Source organism: Coffea arabica, chromosome 4c, assembly GCF_036785885.1.
Source record: "Coffea arabica cultivar ET-39 chromosome 4c, Coffea Arabica ET-39 HiFi, whole genome shotgun sequence".
Classification (NCBI taxonomy): domain Eukaryota; kingdom Viridiplantae; phylum Streptophyta; class Magnoliopsida; order Gentianales; family Rubiaceae; genus Coffea; species Coffea arabica.
This window is the reverse complement of record NC_092316.1, coordinates 5159394-5176020: the sequence shown is the minus strand read 5'-3', so window position 1 is coordinate 5176020 and position 16627 is coordinate 5159394. Positions and strand designations below refer to the sequence as shown.

The 16627-nt window shown below is 35.8% G+C and overlaps 2 protein-coding genes across 5 annotated transcripts; both read right to left on the bottom strand.

Moving 5' to 3' along the window:
• Positions 1 to 475: 475 nt before the first annotated feature.
• On the bottom strand, positions 476 to 12830 carry LOC140005183 (mitogen-activated protein kinase 9-like). Of its 2 annotated transcripts, none has more exons than XM_072045664.1 (11): positions 12093 to 12830; positions 10616 to 11024; positions 10403 to 10530; positions 10235 to 10294; positions 9425 to 9574; positions 9072 to 9227; positions 8826 to 8963; positions 8652 to 8728; positions 7921 to 8022; positions 6808 to 7042; positions 476 to 695 (listed from the first exon to the last, which is right to left on the bottom strand). In XM_072045664.1, exons 1-11 carry the CDS (start codon positions 12345 to 12347, stop codon positions 624 to 626), a joined length of 1782 nt encoding a protein of 593 aa, XP_071901765.1. In that variant the 5' UTR covers positions 12348 to 12830; the 3' UTR covers positions 476 to 623. The 2 variants fall into 2 exon arrangements, with proteins under 2 accessions (XP_071901765.1, XP_071901764.1); XM_072045663.1 differs by lacking the exon at positions 476 to 695 and adding an exon at positions 5992 to 6363 and having other exon boundaries at positions 12093 to 12827.
• Positions 2683 to 4911, bottom strand: LOC140005184 (double-stranded RNA-binding protein 4-like). 3 transcript variants are annotated; one of them, XM_072045667.1, is made up of 6 exons: positions 4623 to 4911; positions 4015 to 4271; positions 3641 to 3809; positions 3420 to 3563; positions 3294 to 3325; positions 2683 to 3081 (listed from the first exon to the last, which is right to left on the bottom strand). In XM_072045667.1, the coding sequence occupies exons 1-6, from the start codon at positions 4726 to 4728 to the stop codon at positions 2929 to 2931; spliced, it is 861 nt and encodes a 286-aa protein (XP_071901768.1). In that variant the 5' UTR covers positions 4729 to 4911; the 3' UTR covers positions 2683 to 2928. The 3 variants fall into 3 exon arrangements, with proteins under 3 accessions (XP_071901768.1, XP_071901766.1, XP_071901767.1); XM_072045665.1 differs by having other exon boundaries at positions 3641 to 3854; positions 4623 to 4909; XM_072045666.1 differs by having other exon boundaries at positions 3420 to 3548; positions 3641 to 3854; positions 4623 to 4908.
• Positions 12831 to 16627: the final 3797 nt, after the last annotated feature.

Here is a 16627-nt window from a genome sequence, read left to right as displayed (position 1 = left end):
TATTTTCAGAGGAATCTACTTATTTTTTGCCAAACATTCTACTATATTTTTGAGACCAACAAAACAATCCGAGTTATTTGCAAAAACAAAACCTACAAGCTACAAGAAAATAAGCACCATCTTGGAATGAGCAAAGGTTTTTGTATTGCAATCTAAGATAGACTCTTGCAAAACTACTTGTATGGAATCTTTTCACAAGAATGAGCTGGCTTGACTGGACGTTGGTTACACATTAGGCAGAGAGACCATAAGAGAATTAATCAAAGGATTACTGTTGCACATCAAGACCACCAATTTGGCAGAATAAACTAGGGACATCAAGTAAGAGCAGAACGCTATGTTTTCCTTTCCTTGGGAAAGTTTGCATTCAACAATATATGAACAAGACCGGGATGCATCTGCATCTCCAGTAAGTAGTAGAAGTAGGAATGTTGACAAACATTTTCTCTTCCTAATACAGAATAACATCTGTTAGCCTCTACCTCAATAAAACAGTAGATCTTCAACAACGGTTAATGTGAAACTCTGTTGATCCACGCAGTTTGTGGGGGAGGAGGGGTGTGTGTAAAGTGGCAGAATATAGCTAGAATCATCTAATTTCACATAATTGTGGGGCTTGTACATCAGGCACGAAGTGCAGCAACTTTTTCAGATAATTCTTCAACCTCTTCATTTTGCTCAGCAATTGCCTCTCCCTGAATAAAAATCATGTACACGATAAGATATGTTGACATGAGTAGGTGGTAAACACAGCAATTCAGCACATGCTTGTTTTATATTTGGGGTACTTTCATAAATCAAGAAGCATTAATGCATCAAATATAATACTTGAAAACAGCATAATTGCTCTAGAAAGCACCATCTATCCACAAGATCTGCAGTATACAAGTGAGAAACTATTTGGTATGCTAAAGATTCTTACATTTTTGGCCACTTTTCTATCCCCAGTACTGTTAAAATTGCAATGACTTAAAATACATCTCCATTAACTTGAAACGACCCCCACTAACTGAAGATATCTTTAGATCATCAACTTTAATGAACTACTGCTGTTATACAAACTTTTGAATCCAACATGAGCAAGGTTCATATATACACATTCAGACAAAAAAACTCTTCGCAGTGGCAATAATGCATTAGAACATTGTCGATTTGAATTTGATTGGGAAAACTATTTCAGTTTAATAGCAATTATCAAGTATATATGTAGTCATCAAACAATTATTTATTTATTCCACCAGTCCAAGTGGTCTAAAACAGGAGCATTTGAGAAAAAATGATAAGAAATGATGCCTCTAGCATTTGACAAAGATATCTTAAGAAGGCATCATTCATGCTTGAAATCAGGTGACATATTTAGCAGCGTGTACATCTAACAGTCATCGGTCCTTGATATCCCAGAAGGCATCATTCATAGCTCCTTCGACAGGAGATCAAAATGTTTTGATCAAGTTGGACAAATTTAGAAATAGAAAATTGACGACAGATTAAAAGACAAGGGCTTGTTTCTGGAGAAATTTCCAAAATGATGATGAATTTTAAAAAATTTCTGCAAATGAGGCGTTTTGAGTGTAGAATTCTGTCATGGGGTCAAGAGTTCGCATTTGCTGAATGCGAAGTCACTTTAAATGTCCAACCCACAAAATCCAAAAAAAAAAAAAGAAAGGAAAACCAAACTTCGCATTTGACAAATGCGAGGTCTGGTACCTCACAATTGATATTGACAATGCAGAAAATACAAAGTATTTCACACTTGCCAGCTTCGCGCATCAAATGAATTCATCTACATTCAAAAAGTATCGGAAATCAAAAGGAAGAAAATATGTCCAACAACTTCTTCACCATTTAAATGAAGCATTGCATCAGTGAATATACGAATTAAAATAGAAAATCTGTTTAAAATTGGACAGTGGCAAATGGGTCCAAGATAAAGCTGTAGCAATGCCACCCTCCCTGGCTTTTGGACCTCGTCTTGCAGATTTCCAGCAAGATGTGTAGCGCAAATGCGAGCTTCAACTCGGACCTCTTGGGCACAGCCAAATCAATCCAAAATCCCTCTAGTTCAGCTGTAGTACAATGGGATTGGCTTTTGCGAGGATTTCGCTGGCGAAGTGTCATCAGTTTTTGGTTCATCTGCCTGTTCCCAATTTTTACCGGCGGCAGTGAAGGGTGTTGAATGTGTTGGTTGTTGGGTCTGCGAAAGAACGACAGAGGTGGTTTATTTATGCGAGGTCTTCCGGCTCATTTTTTGCTTTTCTTTGTTAAACAATTCTTTCCGCAGCTCGCATTCTATGAGTGCGAGCTCCAAGAGCTCGCATTCCTCAAATGCGAACAGCATAATCTTAGAATTGCACCAACAGATAACCCCTTTTGTAGAATAAATTTTTTTTTTCATAATAACTTTAGAATTTATCCCGGGTCCACGGCCTTGTAAAGATGAAGTGGGGTCTGGGGTGGACATCAATTCAATCTGAAGATCAATCAAGAAACTTTTAGACGCCCATTTTGCCCATAGACCACAGTTAATTGTTCAGACATTTTCATAATGTGAATCATATATTCATACGAGGAATGTCTTCTAGCAGCGGAAGATCTATTAATTTCAGACAGGATAAAGCCTATGATTTCTTACAAAAAGTGAAATTTAAGAATTAAGACGTAATCAACAATCATCAAAACACATGCCAAAGAACTTTTGCTTTAAAACACTATCCATCCAAATAACGTCTTGTTAATGTTAGGCATTTTACAGTTGCAAACGCCGGCAAATACCAACCAAAAAGAGCATGCAGGAGCAGTATTCTGCATAAACTATTTTCAACAGACCGCTCCTTCACATAAGCCAATGTCTCTGAAGGAGAAGCCTCACCACTACCAAGAGAAAATTGTATTCTGTTTTAGGCACAATTGTTGGCTGAAGAGCAGTATTCAAGGCCTGAAGTTATATCCAGGTCGTTTGATAGCTGCTCCCACACGGCCTTTTTTCTTTTTCTGCTCCCAGTTGTTCTCAACCTTGCGCTTTGTCCAACCTTTCGCACAAGTAACTGTGCAACTACCAGGGTTATAACTGATAATCCCAGTCTGCAACAAAGAATAAAGTGAGTGGTACACTCAAATAGGTGTAAGAAAGGACTGGAGAACATATGAAATATAATGGCTTAAAATATGAGCTGCTTTTTTTTATACAACCTCTTCCCTGTGCTTATGTGAGCATATTAACTTGATATATGTTCACTTATTCCTTTATCCTTGAAGGGTATGATTTTTATTAGAGATACAGGGTGAATTGTTACCTGAATGCTAGCTTGCTGTTGTGACAAATTTCCTGACAATGAGAATATAATACAAACTTTAGTACCATAATTATTAGTTTCCAGAATTAAGTTTTATGTCATATGTATGATTAATGGATAACGGACCTGCATTACTCGACTGATGAACAGAGAGAGTTTTAGTTCCTTGATTTTCAGAGTTCTTTTTAGCACTTAGAGTAGCGAAAAGTCTCTCCTTGCTCTTGATAATTTCAGTGAGCTTCCCTGAATCCGATCCTTGAGAGGCAGTTTCTAAGTAGGATAAATTGAAGGAGCATTACTGGTATAAACTTAATTCGACAAAACAGAATAGAAGTTTATGACTGTACCAAGGAGCGATTGGATCGCCAGTCGTGCCACCAGCTGTTCCGCCTCTTTCTTGCTTCGACCTACTTGACCAGTATAACTTTTGCCACCAAGAACGAAAGAAGAGACGAATACTGGGCGTGGTGGCCCTTCTGCTAAGGTGGTGTTGTATTCGGGAACTCCAAGGCCAGTCTTGGTTGCATATTCATACACTATTAACTTGCAAAACCTCAGGTTCTTAAGAAAAAACAGGTGAGAGAAGGAAAGCACAAGGTGTCATCTGAAATGATATATTGCACAATTTCCATAGACATGACATGAACATAAATTGGTATTTCGAAAAGTGAACGTTCTACAAAAGGTGAATGAAATGCAGCCATGTAAATATTTGATGTACCTGATAAATATGAGGGCCTCCTGTTAGGGTTTTATTGTCTTTAACTATGGCTTCATATGCAAGCTTTGCAACATCTTGCTCAGCTGCTCTTCGATCTGGAAAGGTAAACTTAGATGTGAACTTGGTTTCATCTATGATGACAGATGATCTGAACTTAGGCGCATGTGGGAACCCTTCATTCTCAATGTTATATACCGGAAGTGGTAATCCAGATTTTTGGGCATACTCTTGCAACAGGTTCTTGTACACGCCATAATCTGCCAGCAGTAAAAACTCTGTCAAACTATAAAGTCTTGCTATGACGTTGAAGCTCACAGTTCATGATGTTAGGTTGATTTACATCCTTCTACAAAGATCATACAGAAATGAATATGAGCTAAATGCGCAAGCAATACAAATGCCATTTTCCATGGCTAGCTGTATTTTTGTAAGCCCTGTATGCAACAATCATGGTTACAAAAATATGTTCGTGGAAACTTTTTCTAAAATCTTGAGAAGACAACGGAAAGGAGAAGGAAATGATAGTAGAGATTAAATAAATGAAGGAGTAATGAGGCAAGCACATGCATGACGGAGGAGATTAATAGTGGGAACTTGAGAATGCGTACCATGTTCAGGTTTGGATGGTTCCAATGGCAATCCAAGATGATCCTCAGGTTTTGGCTCCTGCACCCTAGAAGTGAAGACAGAATAGCTGGGGAATTTGTTTGCCATTTTGCTCCAAGGAAAGGAGAGATGGTTGGGGATGAGAGGCAGAAATGGTGCTTATGCTAATGTGTGTGTCAAGTGCTTTGGCTCTTTTATTCCTTGCTTATCATACTAAGATGTTTTTTTGTTCTTTGATGTTTTTAATTTCCTTTATTTTTCTCCTTTCCTTTGCTTCTTTTCTTATTCTTTCAAAGTACATTGTTCAATACATCTAGGTTTCTTTCTAGGAGAATTTTGTGAGTTCTGTTATGTTTCTAGGACATTCACAAAGAGGTATCGCAGACTGATTTGGGTGGAATGGAATAGGAAGTTCTTGTAAAATTACGCCACTTGATGATCATTTCCTGTAGCATTGATGCACAATGCTCAATTCCTTCATTAAAGTATCACATTGGATGAGGCATCTTAATTGTTTCTAAAAAATAAAAGCAAGACAGGACATCATATTTACCAATGACCTTCCAATTTCAAAAGGTGTCGGCATCACATATCCTCAAATAATGACCAAGAATTTTTCAATGGCATAAACCAAGTACATCTAAGAAACAGTACGTTTATTCTAATTCTTTATAGTTAAAAGTTGTGTCAGTTATTCTTGTTTCGCTCTTGCTTGCACTTCAAACTCATGCTACGTTCCTTTTGAAGTTTAATTTAAGGGAAGGAAAAAAGAAAATGGAAAAACCAATAGAAAAGGCGTCTACTTCTTTTATTTTAACTAATCAACTGCTAACTATCTTTTCCAGAACAAATCTTTATTGGTGTTTATTCGGGAAAAACATAAAGACAATACTTGTCGAATAGTTACAACAGAACTATTTTAATTAGACACAGTCATATTTGAGTTTCTAACATGTTTGTCGAACCATTAAAACGAGTGAAACCGTAAAATTATAGAAACTCCATATTTTTGTTTTGTACGAAGAAACTCCTAAAATCTCATCCCTTGCACAACTCCTTAAGACTTATTTTTGCAAACATTCTACTATATTTTTGACACCAACAATACAATCCCAGTTATTTGCAAAAACAGACCTACAAACTACAAGAAAATAAGCACCATCCTGAAATGAGCAATGGTTTTTGTATTGCAATCTAAGATAGACTACTGCAAATTGCAAAACTTCTTGTATGGAATCTTTTCACAAGAATGAGCTGGCTTGACTGGACGTTGGTTACACATTAGGCAGAGAGACCATAAGAGAATTAATCAAAGGATTACTGTTGCACATCAAGACCACCAATTTGGCAGAATAAACTAGGGACATCAAGTAAAAGCAGAACGCTACATTTTCCTTTCATTGAGAAAGTTTGCATTCAACAATATATGAACAAGACCGAGATGCATCTGCATCTCCAGTAGGTAGAAGTAGGAATGTTGACAAACATTTTCTCTTCCTAATACTGACAATAACATCTGTTAGCCTCTACCTCAATAAAACAGTAGCTCTTCAACAACGGTTAATGTGAAACTCTGTTGATCCACGCAGTTTGTGGGGGAGGGGGAGTGTGTGTAAAATGGCAGAATATATCTAGAATCATCTAATTTCACATAATTGTGGGACATGTACATCAGGAACGAAGAGCAGCAACTTTTTCAGATAATTCTTCAACCTCTTCATTTTGCTCCGCAATTGCCTCTCCCTGAATAAAATCATGTACACGACAAGATATGTTGACATCAGCAGGTGGTAAATACAGCAATTCAGCACATGCATGTTTTATATTTGGGGTACTTTCATAAATCAAGAAGCATTAATGCATCAAATATAATACTTGAAAACAGCATAATTGCTCTAGAAAGCACCATCTATCCTCAAGATCTGCAGTATACAAGTGAGAAACTATTTGGTATGCTAAAGATTCTCACATTTTTGGCCACTTTTCTATCCCCAGTACTGTTAAAATTGCAATGACTTAAAATGCATTTCAATTAACTTGAAACATTGATGTTTTGGAAAGAGAAGCTTGTTATAAATCTCCATTACCAATAAAATCCTCCGAAGATGATAAGAGAGTGAATTAGAAAACTACTGTTTATCAGAAAAGAGATTAGAAACAAGGCATGAAACAAGAATTCAAATTTACCTCTATATCTTTTTTCCCTTTAACTCCTATACATTTAGACGCACTGATGCTAGCACTCTTTAACAAGCTTCGACCAACAGTATTTGACCCATTTTGCACATTTCCGTTTGGATTTACCGAGCCTTCAGACTGCCTTGGAGGACTCTGAAGTGTCGTAGCAACAGAAGCTGCTGATCTCTTTTCCAAATCATCATTCTCCTTATTTGTGTCATCTTTGGCCACGGGGACCCGCTCTCTGACACGAAGAAATAGCATAATGTAAGACAAAATACAGGTATTCATAATTAAGAATTCAGGTATTCATGATTGAGACAAAATACTTTCAAATGCCCATCCAATACAGGTATTCATGATTAAGAATTCCTCCACCCCCTTAATCTTGTAGGACTTTCTATATTAGTCGTGTGCCTTAAACAATATCGGTCTTGAAAAACTCATTGCTATTTTGCTTTTCAGTTTTACCTTCACCAAATATTTAAAAGAGCATGCACCCACTAACTGAAGATATCTTTAGATCATCAACTTTAATGAACTACTGCTGTTATACAAACTTTTGAATCCAACATGAGCAAGGTTCATATGTACACATTCAGACAAAAAACTTTTTGCAGTAGCAGTAATGCATTAGAACATTGTTGATTTAAATTTGATTGAAAAACTATTTCAGTTTAATAGCAATTATCAAGTATGTAGTCATCAAACAATTATTTATTTATTCCACCAGTCCAAGTGGTCTAAAGCAGAAGCATTTGAGAAAAAATGATAAGAAATGATACCTCTAGCATTTGACAAAGATATTTAAGAACCAAGGATGGTTACTATTTTCATCTAAAATTTCTGCTAAGCAGGAAGACACATGAAGCAGGAAATATATAAAATCAGCAAAGCGAACACATGTTGGTTTTAATCACCATATCAAGATTAATAATGGCGTTAACACTCAGACATTACAGCATGTGCAAACTTATTTGCCCAAGATATTCAACATATAGAAACAACAGCAAAAGTGACTAAAGGATAAATGGAAAAAATAATGTCCAGACTGCTCTAAACATAATTTATCAGCACAGCCTATTGTGCAGCTACTAGCCAACAAATCTATCTACTGCATACCTGGGTAAAGAAGCATGTTGCCTTTGCAGTGGAGTACTTCTTTCACCTTTACCATAATGTTCTTCTAGATGGGCAAATTGTCTCTTGAATCGATCAACACCGCTAAATTAACAGTGAATGAGAGGATATATGAGAGCTCATGAACATCAAAAGAAAGTATATCGAGCTGAGTACATAGTAACAATTTATATTTCAACATAATTGAGAGAAAAAGGTCTTTGCAATAGTTTTGTAGAGTGCATTTGAACACTGTATATGCAGAGGGTCAGCACTAATAAGATCTCAACAAACTAAGCAACTATTCAAACAGACACGATAGTAACAAAACTTCGCATGAGGATTTAATTAACTGAAATTACATATCAAGAACTTCAATTTACTTCAAAAGTGCATCAACAAATTACAGATTGATCAAAATTACATATATTCCTATGACAATTCACCATGTCACAGGCTTACCACATTAAGAAAGTTGAAAAAAAATGACACGTATGCTAATTTATAGGCTAAACGTGACAGAAATTGTGACTATGCTTTGTTTTTTACTGCAGAAATAATACTTCAAAAGCAAGGGAAAAAGGTTCAATGACTTCAATGGGAGTGAAAGGATGTTTTTGGTTTTCCTGGTTCCATTTCCAGGGAAATTAGAAGGAAATAAAGTCTCAAATGTAACCATGCATAGACAGCAAAAAGAGGGCAAAATACCGAATATAATTAGAAAAGGCTCTAACCTTGGATACATGAAGCCGCTAGTTTGCTCTCCACCTCGAAGATACTCTTGAAGCATTTGTGGGTGGTACTCTAATATCTGTTCGCTCAAGACAACAATGAGAAAGATGGTTATAGTTGGCATATGTTGTAAAATACATCACAAATGCAAATGGTATTGTGCTGAAAAGACCCACCTCTCTGTAGATTAGCTCCCTAACATCATCTTTTGCCAGCTTTCTCCTCTCAAACTCAAATTCAAGCTTAGATATGGGTTGAGTGGATGGTTCACGGTCCACATTTGCTAAACCATGGAAGTATGGATCAGCCAATGCCTGTACTAGTAAAGCATCAAAAGCTTAATAGTTTGTACTTAATGTTCTTCTCATAACACCTTAAAAATGATACTTTAATTACAAAGGATTTTTTGTTATAAGCATCACCTCTTCAGCTGTTGGTCTATCTTTAGGGTCAAATGCAAGCAACCGTTCTAATAGGTGAAGAGCCAACGGATCTGCATGGGGAAATTTGTGTGTAAACGGAACTGGCTGTTTTCTGCGCATGCTACTGAGATACCTTCTTGCCTTTTCATTTCTAATCTGTCATTCCATGAGAGCACAATATCAGATGGGGAAAAAACTCCACACATTTATAAAACATGACATAAGTTTAGCAAGTAAAGAATGATTGCAAAATAAAAAAGAAAAGTGTGAAAATTACATCACGTCAAGGCAACAATAAGGGCATTCACTGTGGGAAGAAAAACAGTGTGACATCTTGCAAGATAAAAACTTACCCTGGCTATTGATTCAGGTGGGGGAGTGCCAAGCAGATCCGTCATTAGGTCTAATTGATGTACCACATTTTTCCCAGGAAATAGTGGCTTCCCACTAAGCATCTCAGCAAATATGCATCCGATGCTCCAAATATCAATTGCAGGAGTATACTGCAAACGGTAAACTGTTAGCCATAGAACATAGCAGGTTGGAAACTTATGTGATGAAAACTAAAGCCAACTTTTCCAAGCACCTAAGGCTAAGACACCTTAACATTCTTTACAGTTTCATGTTCAAACAAGCTTCCAGAATATCTCAACTCCTATGCATCTCATGGATCAATCTAACCCAACTTTAAATATCTTGCCTTAAAACCAACTGATTAAGGTCTTCAATTATCATACCGAATGAGCAAAAGGTAAGTCAACTCACATCCTTGAATGTCTCAACTAAAACAATAAACATTCATCAAATTCTTCAGACATATTACAGGTTGACAAATAAATCAACCCATCATGAAAATTTATCATTGACTGCCCACCATATAAATAGGAAAGCTCGATTCAATGAGTATCTGAATGCCATTCTTATCATCTCATTGAATAATTATGTAACATGTGAAAGATCCAAAAGCAAGTACTTTCCTTTCCAAGTAGAAGAACATAATCTGCAGAATTGTGTGCAGAAGATGAACCAGCAAAGGGAGGGGAAAGATAGAGAGGAAGAAACCCTATGACCAGCGTGAATAAATGTATCAACATGAGCATGTCAAACTAGTTACAATAACGATTATCGGCTAAGGAACGAGACATCAACTACTACAGGCTTACTTTTGAAAAGAAGGAACCACATAATTCAGGAGCTCGATACCATCGAGTTGCAACGTAATCCTTCACAAGATAAAATTAAGAAAAGATTATTAGAAATAATTGATATAGATGTCAAAGAACAGCCTCAGACAGGAGCAGAAACAAATTCAAAGGTTGTATCAGACATACAGTCCAGAAAATAGCAGATGGAGCATCATTGAATGATACGCGGGCAAGACCAAAATCACAAATCTTCAACTTACAGTCAGCATTAGCAAGAATATTCTTTGGCTTTAAATCTCGGTGAAAGACATTAGCTGCAAGAAATATGAAACTGTTTGTATAAAGCTGAAGAACACTTGAACTAAATACAAAGGGGAAAAGTCATTGCATGCAACTAACCAGTGTGGATGTATTTTAGGCCACGAAGAAGCTGGTACAAGAAAAATTGATAATGCTCAGGAGTAAGATCATCATTTGCCTTGATTACTTGATGAAGGTCAGATTCCATCAATTCAAAAACCACATAGATATCTTTAAACTCTCTACGAGATGGAGGCAGCATAATGTGCTTTATTTCTACAATGTCTGGGTGGCGCAACAAGCGAAGGAGCTTTATTTCTCTTAGAATCCTAGTGGCATCAGAGACATGCTCAAAGACATCATTAATCTTCTTGATTGCAACTCTTTCACCAGTGTGGGTATCAATTGCAGAGCCCACAACACCATAACTACCTTTTCCTATTACTTCTTGAACTTCGTATCTGCTTGCTTCTCCATATTCTGTGAAGAATTCCGTTTCCAGATTATTCTGAAAGACAAAAGTCACGTCAGAAGCCAGTGAATATGTCGTCACAGAAGAGACTACTGTTGCAAGACATAATTTGACAAAGCAATCAAATATGGGACATAAAATCTATGCAATGGACATGGCACATGCAAATTCCTACTTATTGTAGGTAGGTGTCACCATTTCAGAAATGAAAAGGAACAGACCCATAAAACTGATAGTTCCTGATTAATAATATAAGTTCCATCCTGAAAGCAAAAGATTTATCTTTTCCTGCAGATACTGCTTCCCAACTAAGGATTGCCACCCATTTCCACATCCTACCTTATTCAAAATTTTAAAAATTGTATTTTGGCTATGCAGCAATGATAACAGCAAGCCCCTGTTCGATTATCGCCAACTAAACACCAACCTAGCTCAAAGTTCTAAACTTCTTATTTGCAATACTGCAAGGCATGTAACAAATAGCAGAATGGATAACTTTAAACAAACTTTATTGCAGGAAAAACATGCATTTCAAAATGTAATCAAGCTTTGGCATGTTCCAACAATGCGTGGAGTCAAATAGTTCTGTCAAAGAACGGAAGGAATCTCCGGGCAGCATCAAGCTTGAAACTTGGAGTGCAGATATTCCACAAAAATCCAATCTTGAACCTTCAAAAGAGAGGTAAACTCTCGAAGGGAAAAAAAAAAAAAGGCATGCATACCCCAGATAGTGTAGAAACAAGCATTAATCTTGAAATAAAGCTTCCAGCGAATGCTGGTGCATTTAAGGCCTCTAACAAGCTAGATCATACGAAAATGCTGCTACGCGTTCTAAAACCACAAACATGATTTCGGCTTATTAAAATCCAGCTTGCATGCTTAAAAAAACCAAACAATAACAAAGCATAAATGCAGACAGATAAAGCTCACTTCCAAAAAGAATATATTAACCATCCATATCCGATTATAGACAATATACCCAAAAAGCAACAAGTATTCAACTTTTAATCAGACCCCACGTATTCTTTAAATCCAGAATCAACAAACAGATCTACAAAAACCCAAAACGAATAAGAGATTAGGAAAAGAGAAAAAAGGAGGGACCTTTTTTTGGTGATCCATTGAGGAAGAGGAAGAGGAGACAGCAAAATTAATCCGCTTAGGGACCTTAATAAGCTTAAGCCCAGATAAATCAAAATCTTCTTCAATCCTAAGCTTCTGTTCTCTTTCTTTTTTATTTTGTTCAAAAGGGGTCAAATGATTCTCATGGGTATTACTACTAGTGGAGGTTACTGATAGAGAAGGTCCTCTTCGTTGAAACAACCTTCTAACCCCATCCACAAACGTTCCTCCCCCCATATAACTCAACTTACACCCCTTTTTTTCGTTTCTCTGTCCCCCTAAACTCTCGATGCTATTCTTGATTCTTACCAATCGATCTCAGCATTTCATGCTCTCTCTCCTACAATACAACCAACAAAGCAGTAATTATATCCGCCTAATACACTTGATAAAAATAATATGTGTTGTTTCTGTCAATGGGATGTTTCTTCACGCTGTGAAATTGGTGTGGACTGCTCAGAGGGACGATTGGGCAGATGGGTTCTTATGTAGAGATTCTACGATGCAGGAAAATAAATACGAAAATTGGAGCCGCGTCTATTAAGGGCGCGTGTTCCACTGCTTTTGTCAAGGATGTTTCGTTTTGAATTAATGTTTTCTTTTGGGCGCTGCCAATTGCTAACCAATAAAGTAAATGCCGGAATTGCCATGTCCGGTCTGTACTCTAGCTGTTGACTTGTTTGTTTCGGGTTGTACATGGGCTGTTGTTGCACGTATCAGAGCATCGCCTGAATTAGAGAATTAACAGAAAAAGAATCTTTGTTTGTTTTTACTACCATTTTCTGTTTGATTGATGGAGATTTGGTTAGGCATTTCGTTACATGAGCGGTGACGTATGCTGAATTTTGCTGGGCTAAAGCTAATTGAGAGTTTGCGTTCAGATTTCTGCTATAAAATAGCACTAGGTGGGAAAAAAATTGTAAAAGTTGGGTGCTTATGGAGTTTTTCTCCACTTAAGGTCGATGTATTTATCAAATGCCGCAGTCCTACAAAAAATTTTTTATTTTTCTAATGTGTCAGATGCAAAATATTTTTTTTACCTATTTACCTATAACAAAAAAATTTTAAGTAGTCTATCACCGGCTCGCCGTATTTACCAAATGCAGTGATTAACACTTTTTTTTGAATATGCTATCCTGGCCATTGATCACCAATGGCTCACCGGGTGATCCATGGTTAGGACCTCTTCGGTACTCACGAAGTGTTGCTGATCAACGGTTTTCAATACTCACGAGGTGTTGGTGATCAAGGATTTTCTCTCTCTTTTTTTTTTTATTTTTTTCTACCATTCATCAACATCTTTCTCTCTCTTCTTCTTCTTCTTCTTTTTTGAAACAGCATCTCGTGATTATTGAAAAGTTCCTAGCCGAATGATCAACGGCTTGGATAGTAGATTTATAAAATAAAAAAAAAAATGTCAATCACCGCATGACACATTTAATACGATGATTGAATACTTTAAAAAAATTATGTATGTATATGTTTATATATATGTATGTATGCATATTTTACAAATGTGGCGATCCAACAAATTTTTTTATTTTTTTAATGTGTCAAATGTAATATTTTTTTAACTATAACCAACAAAATTTAAGTAATCAGTTGCTGCATGTAGAAAATTTTTTTAAAATGTCGCTAGCACAATCTAAAAAAATATTTAAATTGTCTATCACGCATCTACCAAATGCAATAACTGACACTTTTTTTTTCTCCAATCTTCTACCCCAACCATTAATCACCCGGTGGTCAATGGTTAGGACCTTTTTTATACTCACAATGTATCATTGATCAACGGCTCTCTCTCTCTTTCCCTTTTGGTTTATTAAATGGCACCTTGTGAATATCAAAAGCTCCTAGCTGAGTGATCGGTGGTTTAGATAACAAATTCTTTAAAAAAAAAAAAAAAAAAAAAAGGTTTCAATCGCTGTATGACACATTTAATAAGATGTCTGACAACTTCAAAAAAAAAAATTTTGTGTTGTGGCATGCAATAGTTAGAACATGTGTGTGTATTGCATCTGACACATTAGAAAAGAAATTAAAAAATTTTGTTGGGTTGCCACATTTAAGTGGCAAAAAACTCCCAAAATATTAAATCCATAAATTCAAATAAAATTTTCAAAGAAATCTTAATAAATAAAGGATACCTTCAGTGTTGCATTTTTTTATTTTTGGGACAATTGAATCAAAAGATGAAAAATATGATAATATTAAATTATGATGTTGGCAATAGAATTTCACAAAAATACTTTTATATAAAAAAATCACGTGCAAAGCACACGACTTATTACCGGTTCTTAAAAAAAAACTAACAATGTTAACATTGTTACATGACATATTTTTAGTCCTTAAAAAAAACTAACATCCTTCACATTGTTACACACTGGGCGATCAATGGCTAGAACCTTTTCGATACTTACAAGGTGTGGATGATCAAAGGCTTTCTTTCTTTTCTTTTTATTTTACCATTGATCAATGACTCTCTCTCCTTTTTTTTTTCTTTTGAAAACGATACCTCGTGAGTATCCAAAAGCTCATAGCCGAGTGATCGATAGCTAGGATAGTATATCTGTTTTTTTTTTTTTTCAAAGTGTCAATCACTGCACAACATATTTAATACAATGACTGACTACTTTAAAAAAAATTTGTGCTGTGACATGCAATAGTTAAAATATAAATATAAATACACACATACATATATACATACACACATATATATACGTATTTACCAAATGCAAAGAACCAACAAATTTTTTTATTTTTTTAATGTGTCAGATGTAATTTTTTAAACTATAATAAAAAAAATGTAAGTAATCAGTTACTGCATATAGGAAATCTTTTTTTTAAATGTCACAGACATAAACCAAAAAAAAGTGTAAATTATTAGTCGCCAACTCACTATATCTACCAAATGCGATGATTGACACTTTATTTTTCCGAATCTTCTATCCCAACCATTAATCAATGTTTAGGACCTTTTCGATACTCACAAGGTGTCGTTCACTGATAGGTTGATCTATCAAAGAAGCTAACCAGGGGGATGTTTCTTGAATTTTGATCATTGATGCTTGATTTATGCTTTTCTTGGTATCTTGACAATATGGTAGATAGAGTAATAGCTATTGTCAAATATTGGTGTTTGTTTGTTGTTCTCATACTTGAAGACAAGCATGGTTTAGGTATGGGAAGAATTGATAGATTGCAAGTTTATCATTTATTTTATAATTAATTTCCCTATTACCTGACCCAATGTGGATTAATTATTAGATTCTACTCACTTTTAAAATTTGCATTTGTTACAGGAGTAGAGCAACAATATCCAAAACAAGTGCCAATTCGACAGTTCGAGTAGCAGCCTTTATTTCAGGAGCATTTTTGGAAAAGGAAAACTTTTCCCCTTTTTTGGCAACTGCTAAACCGAGAACCTAGAGGAGAGGACGGCTCGATTTTCTTTTCCTTGAGGGGAGCCGCCGCATAGAAGAGGGAAGCATTATTTAGATAGGAGAAATTGGGCAGAGAACAAGCATTACCTTTAGTTTTTAGCTTTGACTCTTCTTTTGGTTCTTAGTAGCTTTTCTCCTCGGATGTCAGGAGCAATTAGGGGATTCGATCATGCCCTGTAACTTTCATTTTCCTTTCATTTGTTCGGACGAATTGGGCTTTCCCAAACGCAGACAATGGCCGTGTTTGTTGCATCAGCTTTGTGTGGGTTTTTTGCATCAGGGATGAACTAATTTCCCTTTTCTAGTCAAAAAAATAACGGAGGCTTTGGTTCACCTAAAAATTGTGAGATCGATTTAATTCTATCTTTTTTTCTTATTTATTGGTATTTACATATTCCCTGATTGCAATGCTTATGGTTATTTAATTGATTGATTGTTTTGGATCCGGATAATAAGTTGATTTAATAATCTATTATCAATTAGGGTATTAAATCCGTAATTGTTTAATTGTCTCAAAATAATGACAACTGGCATGATTAGTTTTGTGTCAGGGGAAAACGCATGCTAATCAAAAATAACCCTGGTAGTGCGTTATTTGGTTAGAATAGATCCTCTCTAATACGTAAAGCAATTGGGGAATTAAATCTTACGGACGTACTTAAAATTATTTCTCAATTAGAGCAGTGATTAACGGGCATATCTTAGTCATCGACACAGTAAGGAGAGATTGACTGCTATCGCTTGTTTGACAGTTATAACCTATTTATTAGTAAATAATTGGAATTGCCTTTGCATCGATGAACAAGTAGGTGAACCATTGCTGAAGTTATTTCTTGGCTAGATCTTTAATTATTGTTATTCTAATTTTAGTGAATTATCATTTAATTTCTAGTTAGTTATTTATTTTTATTTGAAATTCTTTGATTGTCATCGTTTATACAAAACACCCCTCGTGTTATTTTGGATTTCGAAGGAGACAAATATCTCCAGTCCGTGAGGATACGACCCTACTTGCCCCGTTTACAAATTAATAATTATTTGTGAAAAAACTATTCTATTCGGGTATATCGGATC

Excerpts from the sequence above, each read along its gene's own strand:
- LOC140005183 (XM_072045664.1), bottom strand. The coding sequence starts at position 12,347 with ATGGGGGGAGGAACGTTTGTGGATGGGGTTAGAAGGTTGTTTCAACGA. Across the intron at positions 9,228-9,424 it reads CACCTGAATCAATAGCCAGG|ATTAGAAATGAAAAGGCAAG; the intron begins GTAAGTTTTTAT and ends ATGGAATGACAG. Across the intron at positions 8,729-8,825 it reads GGGAGCTAATCTACAGAGAG|ATATTAGAGTACCACCCACA; the intron begins GTGGGTCTTTTC and ends TTGAGCGAACAG.
- LOC140005184 (XM_072045665.1), bottom strand. The coding sequence starts at position 4,728 with ATGGCAAACAAATTCCCCAGCTATTCTGTCTTCACTTCTAGGGTGCAG. Across the intron at positions 4,272-4,622 it reads ACCATCCAAACCTGAACATG|ATTATGGCGTGTACAAGAAC; the intron begins GTACGCATTCTC and ends TACTGCTGGCAG. Across the intron at positions 3,564-3,640 it reads GGCGATCCAATCGCTCCTTG|AAACTGCCTCTCAAGGATCG; the intron begins GTACAGTCATAA and ends TATCCTACTTAG.